Consider the following 19,740-nt stretch of genomic DNA (forward strand, 5'->3'; position numbering starts at 1 on the left):
TGGTTAGGCCACTGTTGTAATATTGTGTGCAATTCTGGTCACCTTCCTATCAGAAAGATGTGTGAAACTTGAAAGGGTTCACAAAAGATTTGCAAGGATGTTACCAGACTTGGAGGATTTGAGCTATAGGGAGAGGTTAAATGGGCTAAGGCTGTTTTTCCTGGAGCGTCGGAGGCTGAGGGGTGACCTTATAGAGGTTTACAAAATCATGAGGGACATGGATAGGATAAGTAGATAAAGTCTTTTCCCTGAGGTGGGGAGTCCAGAACTAGAGGGCATAGGTTTAGGGTTAGAGGGGAAAGATATGAAAAAAACTTAAGGGGCAACATTTTTATGCAGAGAGTGGTACGTGTATGGAATGAGCTGCCAAAGGAAGTGGTGGAGACTGGTACAATTATAGCATTTAAAAGGCATGTGGATGGGTATATGAATAGGAAGGGTTTGGAGGGATATGGGATGGGTGCTGGCAGGTGGAACTAGATTGGGTTGGGATGTCTGGTCGGCATGGATGAGTTGGATCAAAGGGTCTGTTTCCGTGTTGTACATCTCTATGACTCTGAGACACCGGAAATCAATGTCTTTCCAAAAGAAGGAATTAGGCCACAGTTAGTCATACAGGTCAAGTGCTAGGAGTCCAAGAATGGCAGGTTGGGCAGTCAAGTTGCTGTTGAGGCATCAGTCACAGTGATTTGAGCCAAGGTCACAGGGCAATGTCCTACAAAATCAGTCTCCGGGACAGAGTAAGCCAAAGTCAGTCCTTTGGTGGGGTTGATCAATAAAGATTAGAGGGCTTAAGAGGGGGCAATCAATGAAGTCCCAAGCAAAGTGGGCAGCTCAAGTCTTGGAATGGGCTTCATTGTACTGGGTCTCTGAGGGAAAGGAAACAGTCCTCAGGGCAACTGGATATGCGAGGGTGGGATGATGTAATGAATAGGATTGGACTGCGAGTTCTGGAAAGGGGTGGAAGTTCAGACAGACCTTTGTAGCTATGGCCTCTACAAGGGAAGGATGTAGGCCCAATATGGGCATGGGAATTTCCAAATTTAAGGGCTCTGGGGTAAAGTGAGCTCATCAATAGTTATGCAAAGGGCCTCAACAGTAAAGAAGGAGGCTAAAAGTTCAATAAGGACACATTGACAGCAAAACAGGAAGAGACATGAAATAGGGGTGGTATTTGTGTTTTACAGGTGGAGTCTGTAAATCACTTACATTGAAGCAATATTGGAACCTTACCCTTTTGGATGGAATGTAAACATATATTAAGTGCGCAAAATGACTGGCACCTGCATGCAAAGTGCATGGAATATGTTATTTTTCATCCAAAATGCCACAATCATTCTTGCAGGTGTAAAACATTTAATAATGTGGGGACAAAACTTATTTCCTGTCCTCATGGTGGATTTGTAGCCAGCACTACGGATTGACTAATGAATTTTAGAAACCGTTAATATTTAATTTCTATTGAAACCAAAATGGACATCACACTTCACTGAAGGTTTTAGGCCCCAGCAGCAAGTTAATGTACCTGTTCATTTTGTCACATGGGTATCAAAGGAGAACTCTGTTGTCTATGGTAGCCATGAGGAGCTGTAAATGAGGAGCTTTCCTCTAACTCGTGGTAGCTGAAGCTCAATTTTAAGTTTGTTTCTCTTTATCGTGATCCAGGAAGTGGAGACTGCCACCAAAGTAGATGTGTTGAACTCGCAGAATGCTATAGAGACATGGCATGAAGAAACAAAGGAGCTGAAGCAGTTTTCATCGTGTAACACTCTGCAGGAGGTTTACACTCAGATGGCCATGCAGTTTCCCCAACTGCATTACAAACGCATTCCAATTACAGACTGCGCGGCTCCCAGAGAAGAGGTACACTTATGTGATTTATTCATATTTGTTGGTTTCTATTCTATTTGTGATTTTTAACCTTTGTTGTTCCAAACATGATATGGAAGAAAGGACTTATCTGTATATAGTCTATTTCACAACCTTGCGATGTCTCAAAGCACTTCACTATCATTTAAGCACTATTGAAGTGCAGGCCCTATTGTAATGCAGATGGATACATGACCAGACAATTTATATTTAATGCTGTTGGTTGAGGACTATTGTACAAGACATTGGGGAAAACTTCCATACTCTTTGACAGTGTAATATGAACTTTTACATCCACCAGACAGGGTAGATGGAATCTTGGGTCAACATCTGGTCCAAAAGATAACACCTTTGATAAAGCCAAACTAGTCATAGTCTGGATAATGCAATCAAATCACTGGACCATTAGACCATTAGAATTAGGAACAGGATCAAGCCAATCCATCCATTTTCATGCCCTTTCCCCATAACCCTTGATTTTCCTCTTGATCAAGAATCCATCTACCTCAGCCTTCAAACACATACAAAGACTCTGTCCCTACAGTTCTCTGTGGCAAGTAGTTCCAAAGACTCTCAGGCCTCTGAGAGAAAAAATTCCTCTGCATCACAATCTTAAATTGGCACCCCTTAATTCTGAGACTATGCCCTTTGATCCTAGACTCTCCCATGACTTATAGAGTCATACAGCATGGAAACAGATCTTTCGGTCCAATCAGTCCAAGCCAACCATATTTCCAAATTAAACTAGTCCCACCCACCTCTGCTTGGACAGCATTCCTCCAAACTTTTCCTATTCATGAACTTATCTAAATGCAACTGTAGCTGCATCTCCCACTTTCACTGGCAGTTTATTCCATACATGAACCACTCTCTATAAAAATGTTGCCCCTCGTGTCCTTTTTAAATCTTTCTCCTTTCATCTTAAAAATATACCCTCTAGTTTTGAACTCCCCCACCCTAGGTAAATGACCCTTGTCATTCACCTTACCTAGTTACAGTGACAAACTGGAAAAGATGGGAGTTGTTCTTGATGGAGCAGAAAAGGCCAAGAGAAAATGTTATAAACCACAGAAGGTTTTATTTTATTCATTCATGGATGTGGGTGTGACTGGCTGGACCAACATTTATTGCCCACCCCTAATTACCCAGAGGGCAGTTAAGAGTCAACAACTTTGCAGTGGGTCTGGAGTCACATGGAGGTCAGACCAGGTAAGGACAGCAGATTTTCTTCCCTATAAAGGATATTAATGAACTAGATTTAGTGAATTAAAGTTTTCCCTCTGACAATCAGCAATGGTTTCGTGGTCATAATACTGTTTTTGTCCAGATTATTATTGAAGTCAAATTCCACCATCAGCCATGCCAGGCATCAAATCAGGTCACCAGAAAATGAGCTGGGACTCTGGATTAACAATCTAGTCATAATACCATTAGGCCATCACCTACCCAGTTTAGGTAGAATCACCATAAGGAAACAAGATTCAGTGGTTGAATGGTTGATAATGAAGAGACACAGTTTAAATAGTATTTGGCAGCAGAATCAGAGGGAAATGAGGAATTTTATTTTACACCATGGTCAGGATTTGAAATACCAGAGAAGTTGGTAGGTACAGTTTCAGCAGAAGGATTTAAAAAGGAATGGGATAACTATCTGACAGAGAAACAAATTTCCAGGATATGAGGAAGGAGCAGAGAAATGGGGTTAACTGCACTGCAGTTTGAAAGAGCTAATTTGCTGGGCTGCACACATTTTTCTGTTCTGTGATTCTTTTCAAGGATAAGCCATCAAATATTTAGAAAAATATTAAGGAGAACAGCCAACTATATCAACATAAATTAGAAAAAAATGATATTGGAATTTAATGAGGTTAAACCTTTACAAATCTTCAGCGTGTGATTCTTTTCACCCAACTGTATTAAAATAAATAGGTTGGAAAATTATTGAAGCATTATTCAGAATCTTCCAAAACTCTTTCAATACAGCATCTAGGATTTGAAAATTTCCAATAATGTGATGTATTTTAGAAAGAGTAAGAGGGATAAGGATCATACGCTGGTTAGATCCATGACAGTTGTAGTAAAATCGTGAGACTATTTTATTAGGGGCCGTATAATTGAACAGTTGGGTAAATGTGAACTGACCAAGATTCTTTTTTATTCACTTGTGGGACATGGGCATCTCTGGATGACCAGCATTTATTGCATGTCTTTGGTTGCCTTTGAACTGAATTGCTTGCTAGGCCATTTCAGAGAGCAATTGAGAGTCAACCACATTGCTGTTGGTCTGGAATCACAAGTAGGCCAGACCAGACGAGGATGGCAGATTTCCTTTCCTGAAGAAAATGCCTGAACCAAATGGGTTTTTCCTAATAATCAACAATAGTTTTATGGTCCATCAGTAGATTTTTATTGAGTTCAAATTCCACCATCTGCAGTGGTAGGATTTGAACCTGGGTCTCCAGAACATTAACTGAGCTTCTGGATTAATAGTCTACCAATAATCCCATTGTGATATCACCTCCCCATCATTCAAAGTTTGTGCGAAGATTTGTAGCTCGGGTGCTTGTTGTAGTGGTTCTGTTCGCCGAGCTGGAAGTTTTTGTTGCAAACGTTTTGTCCCCTGGCTAGGAGACATCATCAGTGCTGTGGAGCCTCCTGCGAAGCGCTTCTTTGATGTTTCTTCCGGTATTTATAGTGGTCTGTCCTTGCCGCTTCCGGGAGTCAGTTTCAGTTGTCTGCTGTAGTGATTGGTATATTGGGTCCAGGTCGATGTGTCTGTTGATGGAATTTGTGGAAGAATGCCATGCCTCTAGGAATTCCCTGGCTGTTCTCTGTCTGGCTTGCCCTATGATAGTAGTGTTTTCCCAGTCGAATTCATGTTGCTTGTTGTCTGAGTGTGTGGCTACTAGGGATAGCTGGTCGTGTCGTTTCGTGGCTAGTTGGTGTTCATGTATGCGGATTGTTAGCTGTCTTCCTGTTTGTCCTATATAGTGTTTTGTGCAGTCCTTGCATGGTATTTTATAAACTACATTAGTTTTGCTCATGTTGGGTATTGGCTCCTTTGTTCTAGTAAGTTGTTGTCTGAGCGTGGCTGTTGGTTTGTGTGCCGTTATGAGTCCTAGGGGTCGCAGTAGTCTGGCTGTCAGTTCTGAAACGCTCCTGATGTATGTACGCCCCATACATCAGGAGCATTTCAGAACTGACAGCCAGACTACCTCGACCCCTAGGACTCATAACGGCACACAAACCAACAGCCACGCTCAGACAACAACTTACTAGAACAAAGGAGCCAATACCCAACATGAGCAAAACTAATGTAGTTTATAAAAATACCATGCAAGGACTGCACAAAACACTATATAGGACAAACAGGAAGACAGCTAACAATCCGCATACATGAACACCAACTAGCCACAAAACGACACGACCAGATATCCCTAGTAGCCACACACTCAGACAACAAGCAACATGAATTCGACTGGGAAAGCACTACTATCATAGGGCAAGCCAGACAGAGAACAGCCAGGGAATTCCTAGAGGCATGGCATTCATCCACAAATTCCATCAACAGACACATCGACCTGGACCCAATATACCAATCACTACAGTGGACAGCTGAAACTGACACCCGGAAGCGGCAAGGACAGACCACTATAAATACCGGAAGAAACATCAAAGAATCGCTTCGCAGGAGGCTCCACAGCACTGATGATGTCTCCTAGCCAGGGGACGAAACGTTTGCAACAAAAACTTCCAGCTCGGCGAACAGAACCACTACTACACCTCCCCATCATGCATAAGCAAATCTAATTGAGGATTCTGAAGTGTTGATAATATGGTATGTGCAGAAGCAATTCAATAAAGTTTTACAGATGAAATTGTTTTTCAAAATGAGAGCACATAGTTTTGCTGGCATCTGAATATCTAGAATTGATTAAGCTAGGAGAGAGAGAGAAGGGTGATGAGTACAGGGGTCGCAGCTTTTCACCAAATGTTTGCTGAGACGATAAGCTAGGAGGTAAATAGTGCAGATGGGGGAAATGCGAGGTAATGCTAATAGATGAGGAGATTGTGCAAACTGCAACAGAAGGAGTTCAATATGCAGAGGTGCAAGATCATCTACTTTAGATCTATGAAAACTAGTATTTTCTGAATGGTGAGAAGCTAAGATGATGAGAGAGATTCGATGAGACAAGCACAGAAATGACTAAAGTTGTGCAGTTCAGTTGCAGAACAGAAGTTGAATAGAACCTTGATCAATGTTACAAAAGGGCTTGAGAGCCCAGTCTGGAAATTTTAGATCTCAAGTAAAGCCCCAGTTAAAGAATTGGGTTGAGATCTGGGCCCCGCAGCTCAGGTAGGATATTCTGGCTTCAGAGGAAATACAATGCAGACTAATAATGAGGATAAAAGGATTAAAATAATGAGAATATTTTGCTCAGAGTACAGTCACATGACCTGAAAGATAATAAATTAAGAGGTGATCTAATTACAGTGTTGTGAATGGACAAAAGATCATTGGGTAGACAGATAAAAGGAATTATTTCCTCTTCTGGAGTTGTCCAAGACTAAGGGAAATCCGTTTAAAGTTGGAGCTGGTGTTCACTGTCAGGTGATATTAGCAAGCATTTCACCAGTTAAAGGGTAGTGGCACACGGGAATTCATCTGGCCGAGTGCTGTTGAGACAGGGTCAAGTGAAAAGTTCAACATTGACATTGATGAATTGATTCTTAGATAAGGTTATTAAGGTTTGCAGAATAAAAGTAGACAGATGGAGTTAAGATACGTCTTAGCCATGATCTAACTGAATGCCAGAACAGTCTGATGAGTTGAATGGTTTACTCCTAGGACCATAGAAATGTTACAGCACAGAAAGAGGCCATTCAGCCCAAAATGTCCGATCTTTCTGAATAACTATTTGTCCACTCTAATCTCATTTACCATCAGCCTTGCAGGTTCCAACGCTTCAGATGCAGGTCCAGTTTACTTTTAGATGAGCTGCCCATTTCCACCAAACTGGGAATCAAATTCCAGGGCATCCAACTGGGTGAAATTTTTTTATTTCGTGGTCACTCTAATCCTTTAACCAATCACCATAAATCTGTGCTCCCAGTAACTGGGAAGCAGGTCTTTCCTGTCCACTCCATCCAGCTCCCTCAATGTTTTGTACACCTCAATTAAGTCATTGCTCAGCCCTCTTTGGTTCGAAGGAAAACCAACCTATCCTCATACCTGTAACTCGAAAGACCAGGCAGAAATCTTGAAAATCTTCTCTACACCTTCGCTGGACCAATTATGCCCTTCCTTTAATGTAATGAACAGAACTTCTTTAAAAGTCTCAGCTATAGTTTAACCAGTGTCTTACATTGTTCTAGCATTACACTCTTCCTCTTGTATTCAATATGGTGCCCAAAGAATGAAAGTATGGCAAAATGCTGCCTTTGTCACCTTACTGACCTGTGGATGTGCACTCCAAGGTTTCTCATTTCCTTTGCTTCTCTTAGTGCCCTCCTGTTTCTTGTGTTTCTCCTTGCTTTGATTGCCCTCAGCATACACACAGCCTTCCACTTCTCCAGTCTAAATCACACCATTTCCCACCCACTCAACCAAACTGCTGATATCGTACTACAGTTGACAACTCTTCATTAACAATTACTCGGTCAATTATTATGTAGTCTGAAACTTTTCCAATCATGCTTCTCAAATTTTATTCTAACAGCAAGAGAGCCAAAATTTAATCTTTTGGAATAGCATGGAATGTTGCTTTCATAGACCCGCAGTCATAGAGTACAGAAACAGACCATTCAGTCCCACCAGTCCTTGCTGACCATAGTCACAAATTAAACTATTCCGTTCATAAAAGCAAACCTCAACCATTATCCTTTGTTTCCTGTCACTGAACCAGTTTTCCCTGTATCCCATGGATTTTAATTTTTCGTTTCCTATTCCTATGATTGTAAGTTAAAACAAAAAGCTGCCTACCTGACAATCAAGCTACTAGATTTCAGCTCATCAATCATGCAGCTGCAAAAATGTGCAGCATAACGTTTGCAAAACAGCTTGCAAGGAATGGAGTTCAGAAAATGGGAGGGGCTTCACCCATTGAGTAATTTGAGATTCTTTTCCCTACATGACTGAAGCAGCAGTTCTGCTCTGAGCAGAAATCAAGTTTAAGCTTAATCCAGCTGTTCAATAACTTGATAAGCCAAATGTATATTTTCAATGTGAATGTCCTCCACAACTGATCACACTGTAATCTGCACAGCAATTTTGCATGTGGTTCCAGAACACTAAGTACAACAGCAATTTATTCAGGGCCCTAATGTAGCTGATTTTCTGAAACCACATATCACACAACTAATGCATGACCAAATATTGTAGCTTACAGATACACAAAAATTCTGCTTTTACAAATTTATTTTCCTTACATTTTTTCCTGGTACTTCAGAAAGGTTGCTGAAAGTGTAAATTGCCTGATAAAATCATTCTTTTCCCAGCTATTTATATAAGCAATTTCTCTCCAGCTCATTTGGCTTTAATGTATTTTATTATTTTCACGTTCCTCTCAAAATTTTATATCTTTTTCTCATTATTTACATAATGATAGAAAGGAAAAACGAATTCTGTTATTTTGCTTCGTACATCCGATGTTCTTACTGAAGCTTTTGTTGCTGTAGAACTTCCTCAGAAAAGCATTTTCCATATTTGAGTCTCCAAAGATCATAATCCATGGCTCACTGAATCATTGGCAATGTCATGAATTATCTCCGAAAATCTCCAATGAATCCACCTCCAACCTCCATGGAAACATACTTCAAATACTATTAGCTCAGAAATTTTATATCATGCTCTCAATTGTACACAATATAAAAATTAATCAATATCAATGTTGAACTTTTCAATTGACCCAGTCTCAACAACAGTTGGTCAGGTGAATTCCACATTACCACTGTCCTTTATCTAATGAAATGCTTCCTAACATTACCCACTGGTGAACACCATCTCCCATTTTAAGGTTATCAAGTCCCCATGTTGTGGATTCCCCCAGAAGAGGAAATTGTTTCCCCTTAGGTCCTTTTTATATCTTTTGCCTCTCATCCTAAACCTACGCCCTCTAGTTCTGGACTTCCCCATCCCTGGGAAAAGACCTTGTCTATTTATCCTATCCATGCCCCTCATGATTTTATAAAGTTCCATAAGGTCACCCCTCAGCCTCCAATGTTCCAGCAAAATAGCCCCAGCCTATTCAACCTCTGTCTATAGCTTAAATCCTTCAAACTTGGCAACATCCCTGTAAATCTTTTCTGAAGCCTTTCAAGTTTGACAACATCTTTCCAATAGGAAGGAGACCAGAATTGCACACAATATTCCAAAACTGGCCTAACCAATGTCTTGTACAGCCGCAACATGACCTCCCAACCCCGTACTCAATACTCTGACTAATAAAGAAAAGCATACAGAACACCTTCTTCACTATCCTATCTACCTGTGACAACTTTCAAGGAGCTATGAACCTGCACTCCAACATCTCTTTGTTCAGCAACACTTCCTAGGACCTTACCATTAAGTCCTGCTAAGATTTGCTTTCCCAAAATGCAGCACCTCACATTTATCTAAATTTAACTCCACCTGCCACTTCTCAGCCATTGGCCCATCTGGTCAAAATCCTGTTGTAACCTGAGGTAACCTTCGCTGTCTACTATACCTCCAATATTGGTGTCATCTACAACCTTACTAACTATACCTCTTATGCTCACATCCAAATCATTTATTTAAATGGACAGAAACTGCAAAATTCTGCAATACCAAGGGACCATGGGGTACTTGTTCATATAACACAGAAAGATTGTGCAAATTGCAGCAGGTAATCAGGAATGCTAATAGAACATGAACTCCTAATTCGAAGAGGTTGGAGTGTAAGAGTTGTAAAGCCTTATTGAAACTGTACAAGATGCTCTGAAGTGCTGTGTTAAAAATCACACAACACGAGATTATAGTTCAACAGGTTTATTTGGAAGCACTAGCTTTCGGAGCGCTGTTCCTTTGTCAATTAGCTATTGGGGCAGGATCATAAGACACAAAATTTATAACACAAGATCATGATGTCATTCAACTAATACAAAATATTTAACAAACCTAGATTGCTCAAAAGTATTCCATTTTTTAGAATTGAGATGTCACTTTTTAAAAATAAAATCCTAAGTTATCTTGGGAATATGACTTGAAAGAATTTCTGGGACTAACATATTAATGAATCAAACCCTGCAACCCATTCTAGAAGATGAAAGACTTAGTAGCAATCTAGGTTTGTTCAATATATCATTTCAGTTGCTTGATACTATGATCTTGTGCTATAAACTCTGTGTCCTATGATCCTGCCCCACTAGCTACCTGACGAAGGAGCAGCACTCTGAAAGTGAGTAATTCTGAATAAACCTGTTGGACTATAACCTGGTGTTGTGTGATTTTTAACTTTGTCCACCCCAGTCAACACCGGCACCTCTTCATCATGAAGTACTGTGAGCAGCTTTCGTCCCCTCATTTAAGAAGAGGTATCATTTCATTGCAGGCAGTTCAGTGAAGGTTCAACATCTCAGCATTTACTCTATCAAGCCCCTTAAGAATCCTATATATTTCAATGACATCACCTGTCATTCTTCTAAACAGTGAGCAGAGCCCCAATCTATTTAGCCTTTGCTCATGAGAGCAAAGTTCTCTAACCACTGATCTCTCCAGACCAGACATCATCCTAATTAACCTTCTCTGAAATAACATACGTGCTTGCGGTAATTTACCAATATTTGTTGGACTTTGGGGTAGTTCCAGTAGATTGGAAAACCATAAATGTGACACCACTGTTTTAAACAAGAGGTAGACAAAAGGTGAGTAACTATAGGACTGCTAGTTTAACTCCTGTAGTGGGGAAAATTCTTGAATCTATCATTAAGGAAGAAAAGGCAAGACATCTGGATAGAAATTGTCCCATCAGGCAGACACAGCTGAAAGGAAGAACATGTTTAACTAATTTACTTAATGGGGCTGCATGGTGGCTCAGTGGTTAGCACTGCTGCCACACAGTGCCAGGGACCCGGGTTCGATTCTTAACTGTCTGTGTGGAGTTTGCACATTCTCCCAGTGTCTGCGTAGGTTTCCTCCAAGTGCTCCGGTTTCCTCCCACAATCCAGAAATGCGGAGGTCAGGTGAATTGGCCGTGCTAAATTTCCCATAGTGTTAGATCCATTAGTCAGGGGTAAATATAGGGTAGGGGAATGTGTCTGGGTGGGATACTCTTTGGAGAGTTGGTGTGGACTTGTTGGGCCAAAGGGCCTGTTTCCATACTGTAGGAAATCTAGTCTAATTTACTGGAATTCCTTGAGAACATTATGAGCACTGTGGATAAGGAGGAATTGGTGGTAGTAGTGTATTTGGATTTCCAGAAGGCATTTGATAAGATACTGCACAAAAGGCTGCTGTATAAGATAAAGGTGCACAGCATCATGGATAATATATTAGAATGGGTAGAAGATTGGTTAATTAACAGAGAGCAAACAGTAGGAATAAATAGGTGTTTTTTCAGTTGGCGATCAGTGGCTACTGGTGTGGCTCAGGGATCAATGTTGAGACCGTAACTGTTTACAATTTACATAGATGATTTGGAGTTAGGGACCAAGTGTAGTATGTCAAAGTTCACAGATGACACTAAGATGAGTGGTCGAACAAACTGCAGAGTGCACAGAAAGTCTGCAGAGCGACATAGATAGGTTAAGTGAGTGGGTGAAGGTCTGGAAGATGGAGTACAATGTTGGTAAACGTGAGGTTATCCATTTTGGTAATAACAGCAAAATGGACTGTTGTTTAAGTGGTGAAAAATTGCAGCATGCTGCTGTGCAGAGGGACCTGGGTGTCCTTGTGCACGAATCACAAAAAATTGCAGCTGCTACTGGTAATTAAGAAAGTAAATGGAATACTGTTCTTCATTGCTCGAGGGATAGAATTTATAAACAGGGAGATTATGTTGTAGCCTTAGGGTTCTGGTGAGGCCCCATCTGGATTACTGTGTACAGCTTTAGTCTCCTTACTTGAAGAAGGTGTACTGGCATTGGATGGGGTGCAGAGAAGGTTCACAAGGTTGATTCTTGAGTTGAAAGGGGTGGTTTATGAGGAGAGATTGAGTAGACTGAGACTATACTCATTGGAAATTAAAAGAATGGGGGGTATTCTTAGAGAATCATAAAAAAAATCACACAAAAGTGTCCACCCCAGTCCAACACCAGCTCCTCCACATCATCAGGAACAAATAAAATAGAAGCAGGGATGTTGTTTCCACTGGCAGGTGAGACTAGAACTAACAGGCATAGCCTCAAAACAAGGGGAAGCAGATTTAGGACTGAGCTGAGAAGAAATTTCTTCTCCTGAAGGATTGTGAATCTGTGGAATTCCCTGTCCAGTGAAGCAGCTGAGACTACCTCTTGATAGCTTTAAAAACAAAGATAGATAGATTTTTGAACAGTAAGGGAATTAAGGGTTATGGTGAGCAGGTGGGTGAGTGGAGCTGAGTCCATGATAAGATCAGCCATGATCTTATTGAATGGCAGAGCAGGCCCGAGGGGCCAGATGGCCTACTCCTGCTCTTGTTTCTTATGTTGCAATGTAAAAATAATTTATTTGACTAGCATGTTGATAATTTTCTTTCTTTTACTTATAGGATTTCGATGTCTTCCTTAGGGTTGTGAAATCACATTTAACAACTGACCAAAACTGTGCTATTATACTAAACTGTCACAATGGGAAAGGAAGAACTACTGTTGGGATGGTCATCTGCCTACTTCTAACCTGGCACATTAACGTGAGTCAGACTTTCCTACATTGCATTTTTACATTTGTGTGTTTAATGTCTTCTTTTTTGTGGATTATTACTTAGAATGGCAAAGAACTACCAAAGTGATACAAAAGCTACATTTTTCAGTACAGCCTGAATTTTTGTCAACCTCGAGCTCACCTGTTTTTATTTGGAATTTTCTATAGCTTGATTATAAAGATCAATACAGAAGTAGTGTATTTAAACAAGAAAAGCAAGAAAAGTAAACCAAACAATATCTCTTACTCTGAGCTGTTCTATCATTGAAAGGCAGCAAATCACGAACAAAGTTGTTGTTAAGATAGTTTTGTGCTGGGAGACTCCATAAATATCCTCATCCCTAATAATGGAGGAATCCAGAACATCACCCCAAAAGACAAGGCTAATGCATTTGTACCTATCTTGAGCCAGAAATGCCATGTCCATGTACAGCAAGGCCTGGACTACATCTAGTGGCAGGTATTATTTGTGTCACTAGGAGAAAGTGAGGACTGCAGATGCGGGAGATCAGAGTCGAGAGTGTGGTGCTGAAAAAGCACAGCAGGCCAGGCAGCATCTGAGGAGCAGGTGAATCGACGTCTCGGGCATAAGCCCTTCATCAGGAAGCACTTATCTGGGTCACCAATGTTCTCGGCAACAACCAGCAAAAGAGAATTTCCCAATTTTCCCTTGACATTTAATGGAATTAACATCATAAACCTCCGTCATCCACATCTTGGAGGTTACAAACGATGAGAAACTGAAAGGGATGAACCATATAAATACAGTGGATACAAGAAGCAATCATAGGCTGGTTATTTTGTGGCAATTAATTCACCTTCCTGACTCCCCAAAGCCTGGTCACTGTCTTCAGTGCACAACTCAGGAGTTTGATGAAAGACTTCACTTGAGAAAGAAGTTCCTGTAATTTCCCCCATTACGTTTCCAATAGATTAGTGACTCCGAAATGGCTTTCAGAGACTTCTTCTTATTAGTCCTTTGCCAACACATTAGAAACAGCCTTTCAATATCTTATGGTCTCTGTTTAATCCCAGTATTTCATCGAATTCTTTCAATAATTAATATTTTCATATGGATTGTATTTGAAAACTGTGGCCTACATTTTTAATAACGGTGAAGAGACTCTTCATCATTTTGAAAATACTTCCAGATTTCCAAAACAGGAAGACTTGCCTCAAACACAACAGGGTTGATAGCATTCAGAAATTGAGCTGGCTTTTAAAGTTGTACATCTACGGTTTATGGAGGCACATAAAATACTGTCACCTGAGGCCAATCTGATTTTCTATGGTAGGATGTCCAAAAACAACACTTCTGTGCACTTTAGATTAGGTGGTAGACGGTTTAAAGCCACTGGAATTCCTTGGAGAAATCACAGAATTCCCATGGTGCAGATAGAGGTCATTAGGCCCATCAAATCTGCACTGACCCTCCAAACAGCCAGCCAGACCCAGCCTCCACCCTATCCTCATATTTACCATGGCCAATCCACCCAGCCTTCACATCCTTGGGTTGTGGGTGGTAACTGGAGCACCTAACAGAAACCCATCAGCCACAGGGAGAATGTGCAAACTCCACACAGGCAGTCACCTGAGGCCCCATGGTGCTGTGAGGCAGAAGTGCTAACTACTGAGCCACCATGTCATCCTGAAGTGTGATACAGTTTAGGAGAAGTGAGATCCCGTTTTGGTTATCATCTTGGAGCACCTTTGGTTATGGTCTTTGCGCCCTTTGCCATGGATGGTCAGGTGACCTTAGGAGTGGTAAGCTTCTCTTTGGGAGAGGAAAGGAGCCCTTTGAGGGGTTTTTAAAAGGTACAACTTCACTTAAAGTGCAAAAACGTTACTGGAACTGTCAACAGAGATGGAGAAAGGAGCTGTGAACAGAACTATCAATTAAGCTGTCAAGAGGAACTGTCAAGGCATTCAAAACAGCTTTTTAAATTTTTGTTTTAAAAACAATTTCACTCTGTTGGAAAAACCACCTATTTTTCTCTATTCATGTATGGTAGAATTATTGTGACATGACAGATTTCACAAACCTTCATTATCACTGTGGGTTTTTATCAGATTACAGTTTTATTTACAACTCCAAGACATGATAGAGTCTTCAAAGTGGGACAATAAATTCCAATGTTTGTTTTATAAAGGATTAAAAGGAGTTAAATGTAGTGAATAATTTTTTTTTACTTATGAGACATTTTCTGAAATAGTGAATTATTCAATACAAGCGTAAGAACATTATTTTATTTCATTTTAGCATGAGTCCTGGGGTCTACCCATGGTAGATACTGGGTATCTGGTAGGTGGAATGACAATGAATGATGTATAGGATGTTTGAGTTGATATTAGGTTGGTATAGGCCAACAATGGAGCGTGATGGAGGGTGGAGCTGCATAGTACTTAAGTCGTAACTTAACACTTGCCTCCACATCCCAGGAACAAAAATCCAAAGATTCCGTGCACTTTCTCCTGGTTCACATTTACAGTGCTGGGAATTGTTCCAACTCCTTGAGCTAGGAAGGTAAATACAGACCTTTGTGTGTGATATCTTCATTGTACCATGCAATTTTTGTTTAATCTGAAATAACCTCAAGTTATATTACTTCTGTCCTTAGGGATTTCCAGAACCTTTTGTGGAGGATATGGTAAGCATACCTGATGCCAAGTATACGAAGGGTGAATTTGAGGTAAGAAGCTAGAGTATTCTTGAATGTGATTGTTCATAAAATTGGCAATTGAAAGGATAGACAGAGAGGTATAATGTGATTTAATCAGTTTACAGAAATGTGTTTTCTGATGTGCCGCGGAGTGGCAGTATATCGAAGACAACGAAAAATAAGCTAAGAATATGGCAGAGAATCTGAGTTAATTGTACAGGAATGGGAAGAGAAGCTAATACAGAATATTTTTTAGATATGACTGTACAGGTAAGAATGGACCCAGGAGGAAACACTCCCTGTATGTGATCCCAAAGCCAGCAGCAGTAAAAACCAAGGAGCATGGGTATGCATCCAGGCAACAGACTCACAGTTTCTGGATCTCTAGATCTAGAGGTACCTGGGATCGAATACCCAAAGTCTTCCAATAACACCAGACACAGTGCAGTCTTCCTCCATGCTACATGGAGGCATCAAATTCTTCCAGGAAGCCAAGTTGGTAACCCCCCCTGTCCCCATTACTGTTAAAGATAAGGCTCCCTTCCACATTGCAGATCCATGTCTTTACATATTTACAGTTCAGTGTGTGAATGTGGCAGCTGCAAGGCATTGTTTCTCAGAGCGAGCTATACAATGTGTTTTTGAAATGGAAAACTCTGGGGCTCTTTTGAATTCCTTTATCTGACATGACAAGGAAGCAATTAATGTGCACAAGTTAATGGTCATGATTGCTTGAGTCCATAATTTGAAATGCACATTCTTGGACAATAAAAGTTCTGCTGAGTGCAAATTGAAGCCAGAGGGCTGATAATACTGAATCAGTGTGTTACTTACAATTTGTGGTGAATTATTGCAATTGCTCTTAGAAAAGCTTTAAATTCCAAAAGTTTCATTCTACTCCTGAAGAGAGAACAGTAACTTAACCTGCACCTTTGCATGCAGCATCAGTCATTTTATGAAGATATTGTACAGTTGACATTTGATCTATCATGGCAATGTTTGAATTTTGTTTCATTGTATGTGACTTGTTGCCTCTGCCTGGGATTTCCCACATCCTTCATATTCCCCTCGGTGTTCCTGTCCTGGAAACATTGCAACCTCCCTCATTTCCACTGATCTCCTTCACACATCTATCAATGTCCCCACTTACCCCAAGAGACCATTGACTTTGGAGGTTCCCATGTCCTTGTTGACCTTACACTCTCCCTTCATAGAGGCCAGAGTTCCTGTAACATATTTGAATCCTAGTCCACCCCATTCACTGTGACATCAAGCCCAAGTACATCCAATTGTCTGCTCTTCACTGTCACCATTTCCTCATTGAACCAATACAATGAAGCCTATCCCTGAGCTGACATTACTTACTGTTCCAAGGACTTCATGGACCATTCCCTGATAAAACTCCTGACCATTGTTGGCCACATCTCCTGGACCGATGTTTCCTTTGCATCCCCCATGACCCACCTGTCATCCCCAGATTAGTTGCACTAGACTTGCAGGGCAGACCATGGCCCATTCCCTGATCTGCAAGGATATGGATCCCTGGACTCTGGTAGGACCAAGTGCTTGACTGACCATGAATTCCTGATGAAGGGCTTTTGCCCAAAAAGTCAATTTTCCTGCTCCTTGGATGCTGCCTGACCTGCTGTACTTTACCAGCACCATACTCTCAACTGTGATATCCAGCACCTGAAATCCTCACTGTCTCCTACCTGAACATGAACAACCTCCTGGTAATGATTTGGACAAGTGTCTTGAGTGCCAGGGATTTTACTCCCTTGATTAAATGTTGTCTGCCTTCACCATACAAAGGGCTGACCGTCTTTCACTCTCAGACAGGTAATTTTTGAATGAAACACATGTGCAATGTTTGCCATGTAAACTGCAGAACATGCTGCAGCTGTGATGTTGACATGGCAGGATTTCCTACAGAGACATGTCCACCTTCTTCACAGTTTCTTACTCCCCACCATGCCTGTCCCTCTGTAATAAAAATCAATACAAAGCACAGAGGCTGGCAACCTGTAACTGAGCACTGATGACCCTTGTGCTCTAAAAGGCAATGTGACCCATGCAGAGTCTGGCAACCCCTAAGTCCTGGCTAAAGTCAATGAGTTCCATTACTCATGCCAAACCAGGGAGGGGAAAATTCTCCTCACAGTCTCTGAGGCACATCTAACAGAATCTCTCACTCTGGAGGATGTAATAAACAATTCCATGTGAAACCACTGTACATCTGAAACATGATATATTACAGCTGCCTGATCCAACTTGTGCTCTAACGATTGCTACAGTTCTCAGGCAGTCAGTTAGATCAATGAGGGATCCAAAGCTGAATAAAATGTGGACTACATCTAATCTTGCCATGCACATATTAAAAAAGAAAAAATACAGTTATGATAAAAAATACATAAATACATAAAAATACAATCACCACATGGAAGCTGTAAATAAAGTAAAAATATAAAAAATGTATTCACCAATGGATCTCAAAGGCCAAAATAAATGTGAAAATATAAGATATATGGGTTGACTGAACTCTCCTGAATGATTTCTTGCCATGTGCAATGGTTTTCTGTAAGTAGAGGAAAGATAATATTTAATGATTTGGATCAACTCTAAAATGGTGATATTGTAAGTACAAATCACTGAACCAATAGCATACCCAAGATTGGCTGATATGGCTACAAAGAGTGGAAGAAGATTGTCATTAATGCAAAGTTAGAAAATAATTCCCATGCTTTATTTTTTTCTTATATTCATTCATGGGATGTGGACATCACTGGCTAGGCTAGCATTTATTTCCTATCCCTAATTACCCAGAAGGCAGTCAAGAGTTAACCAAATTACTCTGGGTCTGGAGTTACACAGGCCAGCAGTTTCCTTCCCTAAAGGACATTAGTGAACAGACAGGTTTTCTCAACAATCAATTCACTGCCATCTTTACACACTAAATTCCAGATGAATTCAAACTCCACCACCTGCCATGGCAGGATTTGAACCCAGGCCCCCATCTGAGGGTCTGGATTAACAGTCCAGTGATAATACCATTAGTCCAACACCTCTCCTTATCTACACCTATTTTTCCCATAGGCCATTCTTAATCTGGTTCGTCTTCTTCCAAATGGTAGTGAGATGAAGAAAGAAGTGGACAGAGCTCTTGATGCAGTGAGTGATTCAATGACTCCCATGATGCATCACTTAAGAGAGCTCATCATCAACACATACAAAAAGGTAACACGTTTTCTATCATTCCTGTATTCCAAAATAGGGCTGTCCCTCTCTGCCAATATCCTTCATTTGTTAACTTTTTTATTTTCTGATGTTTTATCAATTTATTAAATGAACACATTTGGGTTGACTTTCACTTCCTTTACCTAACTTCTGGCTTCATTCGGAACGGGGCCTAACTCCTGATTCCTAAAGTGCATGATTGTTTCAGGTGCTAGTTCTTTTCCAGTATTGAAACTTGACCACCAAAATAACAGGGCCTCATTCTATGTTTGGACTATATAAGCTTCCTCTGGCAGCTCCATACACATACCACCCTCTGCGTAAAAAGGTTGCCCCTTAGGTCACTTTTTATATCTTTCGCCTCTCACCCTAAACCTATGCCCTCTCGTTCTGGACTCCCCCACCCCAGGGAAGAGACTTTGTCTATTTACCCTATCCATGCCCCTCATGATTTTATAAACCCCTCAGCCCCCGACGCTCCAGGGAAAACAGCCCCAACCTGTTCAGCCTCTCCCTATAGCTCAAATCCTCCAACCCTGGCAACATCCTTGTAAAGCTTTTCTGAACCACTTTCAAATTTCACAATATCCTTCCTACAGGAAGGAGATCAGAATTGCACGCAATATTCCAACAGTGGCCTAACCAATGTCCTGTACAACTGCAACATGACCCCCCAACTCCTGTACTCAATACTCTGATCAATAAAGGAAAGCATATCAAACGTCTTCTTTACTATCCTATCTACCTGTGACTCTACTTTCAAGGAGCTATGTACCTGCACTCCAAGGTCTCTTTGTTCAAAAACACTCCTAGGACCTTACCATTAGGTGTATAAGCTCTGCTCTGATTTACTTTGCCTAAACGCAGCACCTCGCTTTTATTTAAATTAAACTCCATCTGCCACTTCTCAGCCCATTGGCTAATCTGATCAAGATCCCTTTGTAATCTGAGGTAACCTTCTTCGCTGTCCACTACTCCTCCAATTTTGGCGTCATCTGCAAATTTACTTACTGTACCTCTTATGCTCACATCTAAATCATTTATATAAATGATGAAAAGTAATAGATCCAGCACCAAGCCTTGTGGCACTCCACTGGTCACAGGCCTCCAGTCTGAAAA

The 19,740-nt window shown here is 40.9% G+C and overlaps 1 protein-coding gene across 1 annotated transcript in view; it reads left to right on the forward strand.

The window, feature by feature from the left end:
- Positions 1-19,740, forward strand: part of LOC132826225 (paladin-like) — a 119,262-nt gene that overhangs the window by 51,258 nt on the left and 48,264 nt on the right. The window contains exons 14-17 of the mRNA XM_060841908.1: positions 1,666-1,863; positions 12,576-12,716; positions 15,346-15,417; positions 18,481-18,621. Coding sequence (XP_060697891.1) covers positions 1,666-1,863; positions 12,576-12,716; positions 15,346-15,417; positions 18,481-18,621 — 552 coding nt within the window. The remainder of the gene's footprint in view (positions 1-1,665; positions 1,864-12,575; positions 12,717-15,345; positions 15,418-18,480; positions 18,622-19,740) is intronic.

The sequence above is a fragment of the Hemiscyllium ocellatum genome, chromosome 2 (genome assembly GCF_020745735.1).
Source record: "Hemiscyllium ocellatum isolate sHemOce1 chromosome 2, sHemOce1.pat.X.cur, whole genome shotgun sequence".
Lineage (NCBI taxonomy): Eukaryota > Metazoa > Chordata > Chondrichthyes > Orectolobiformes > Hemiscylliidae > Hemiscyllium > Hemiscyllium ocellatum.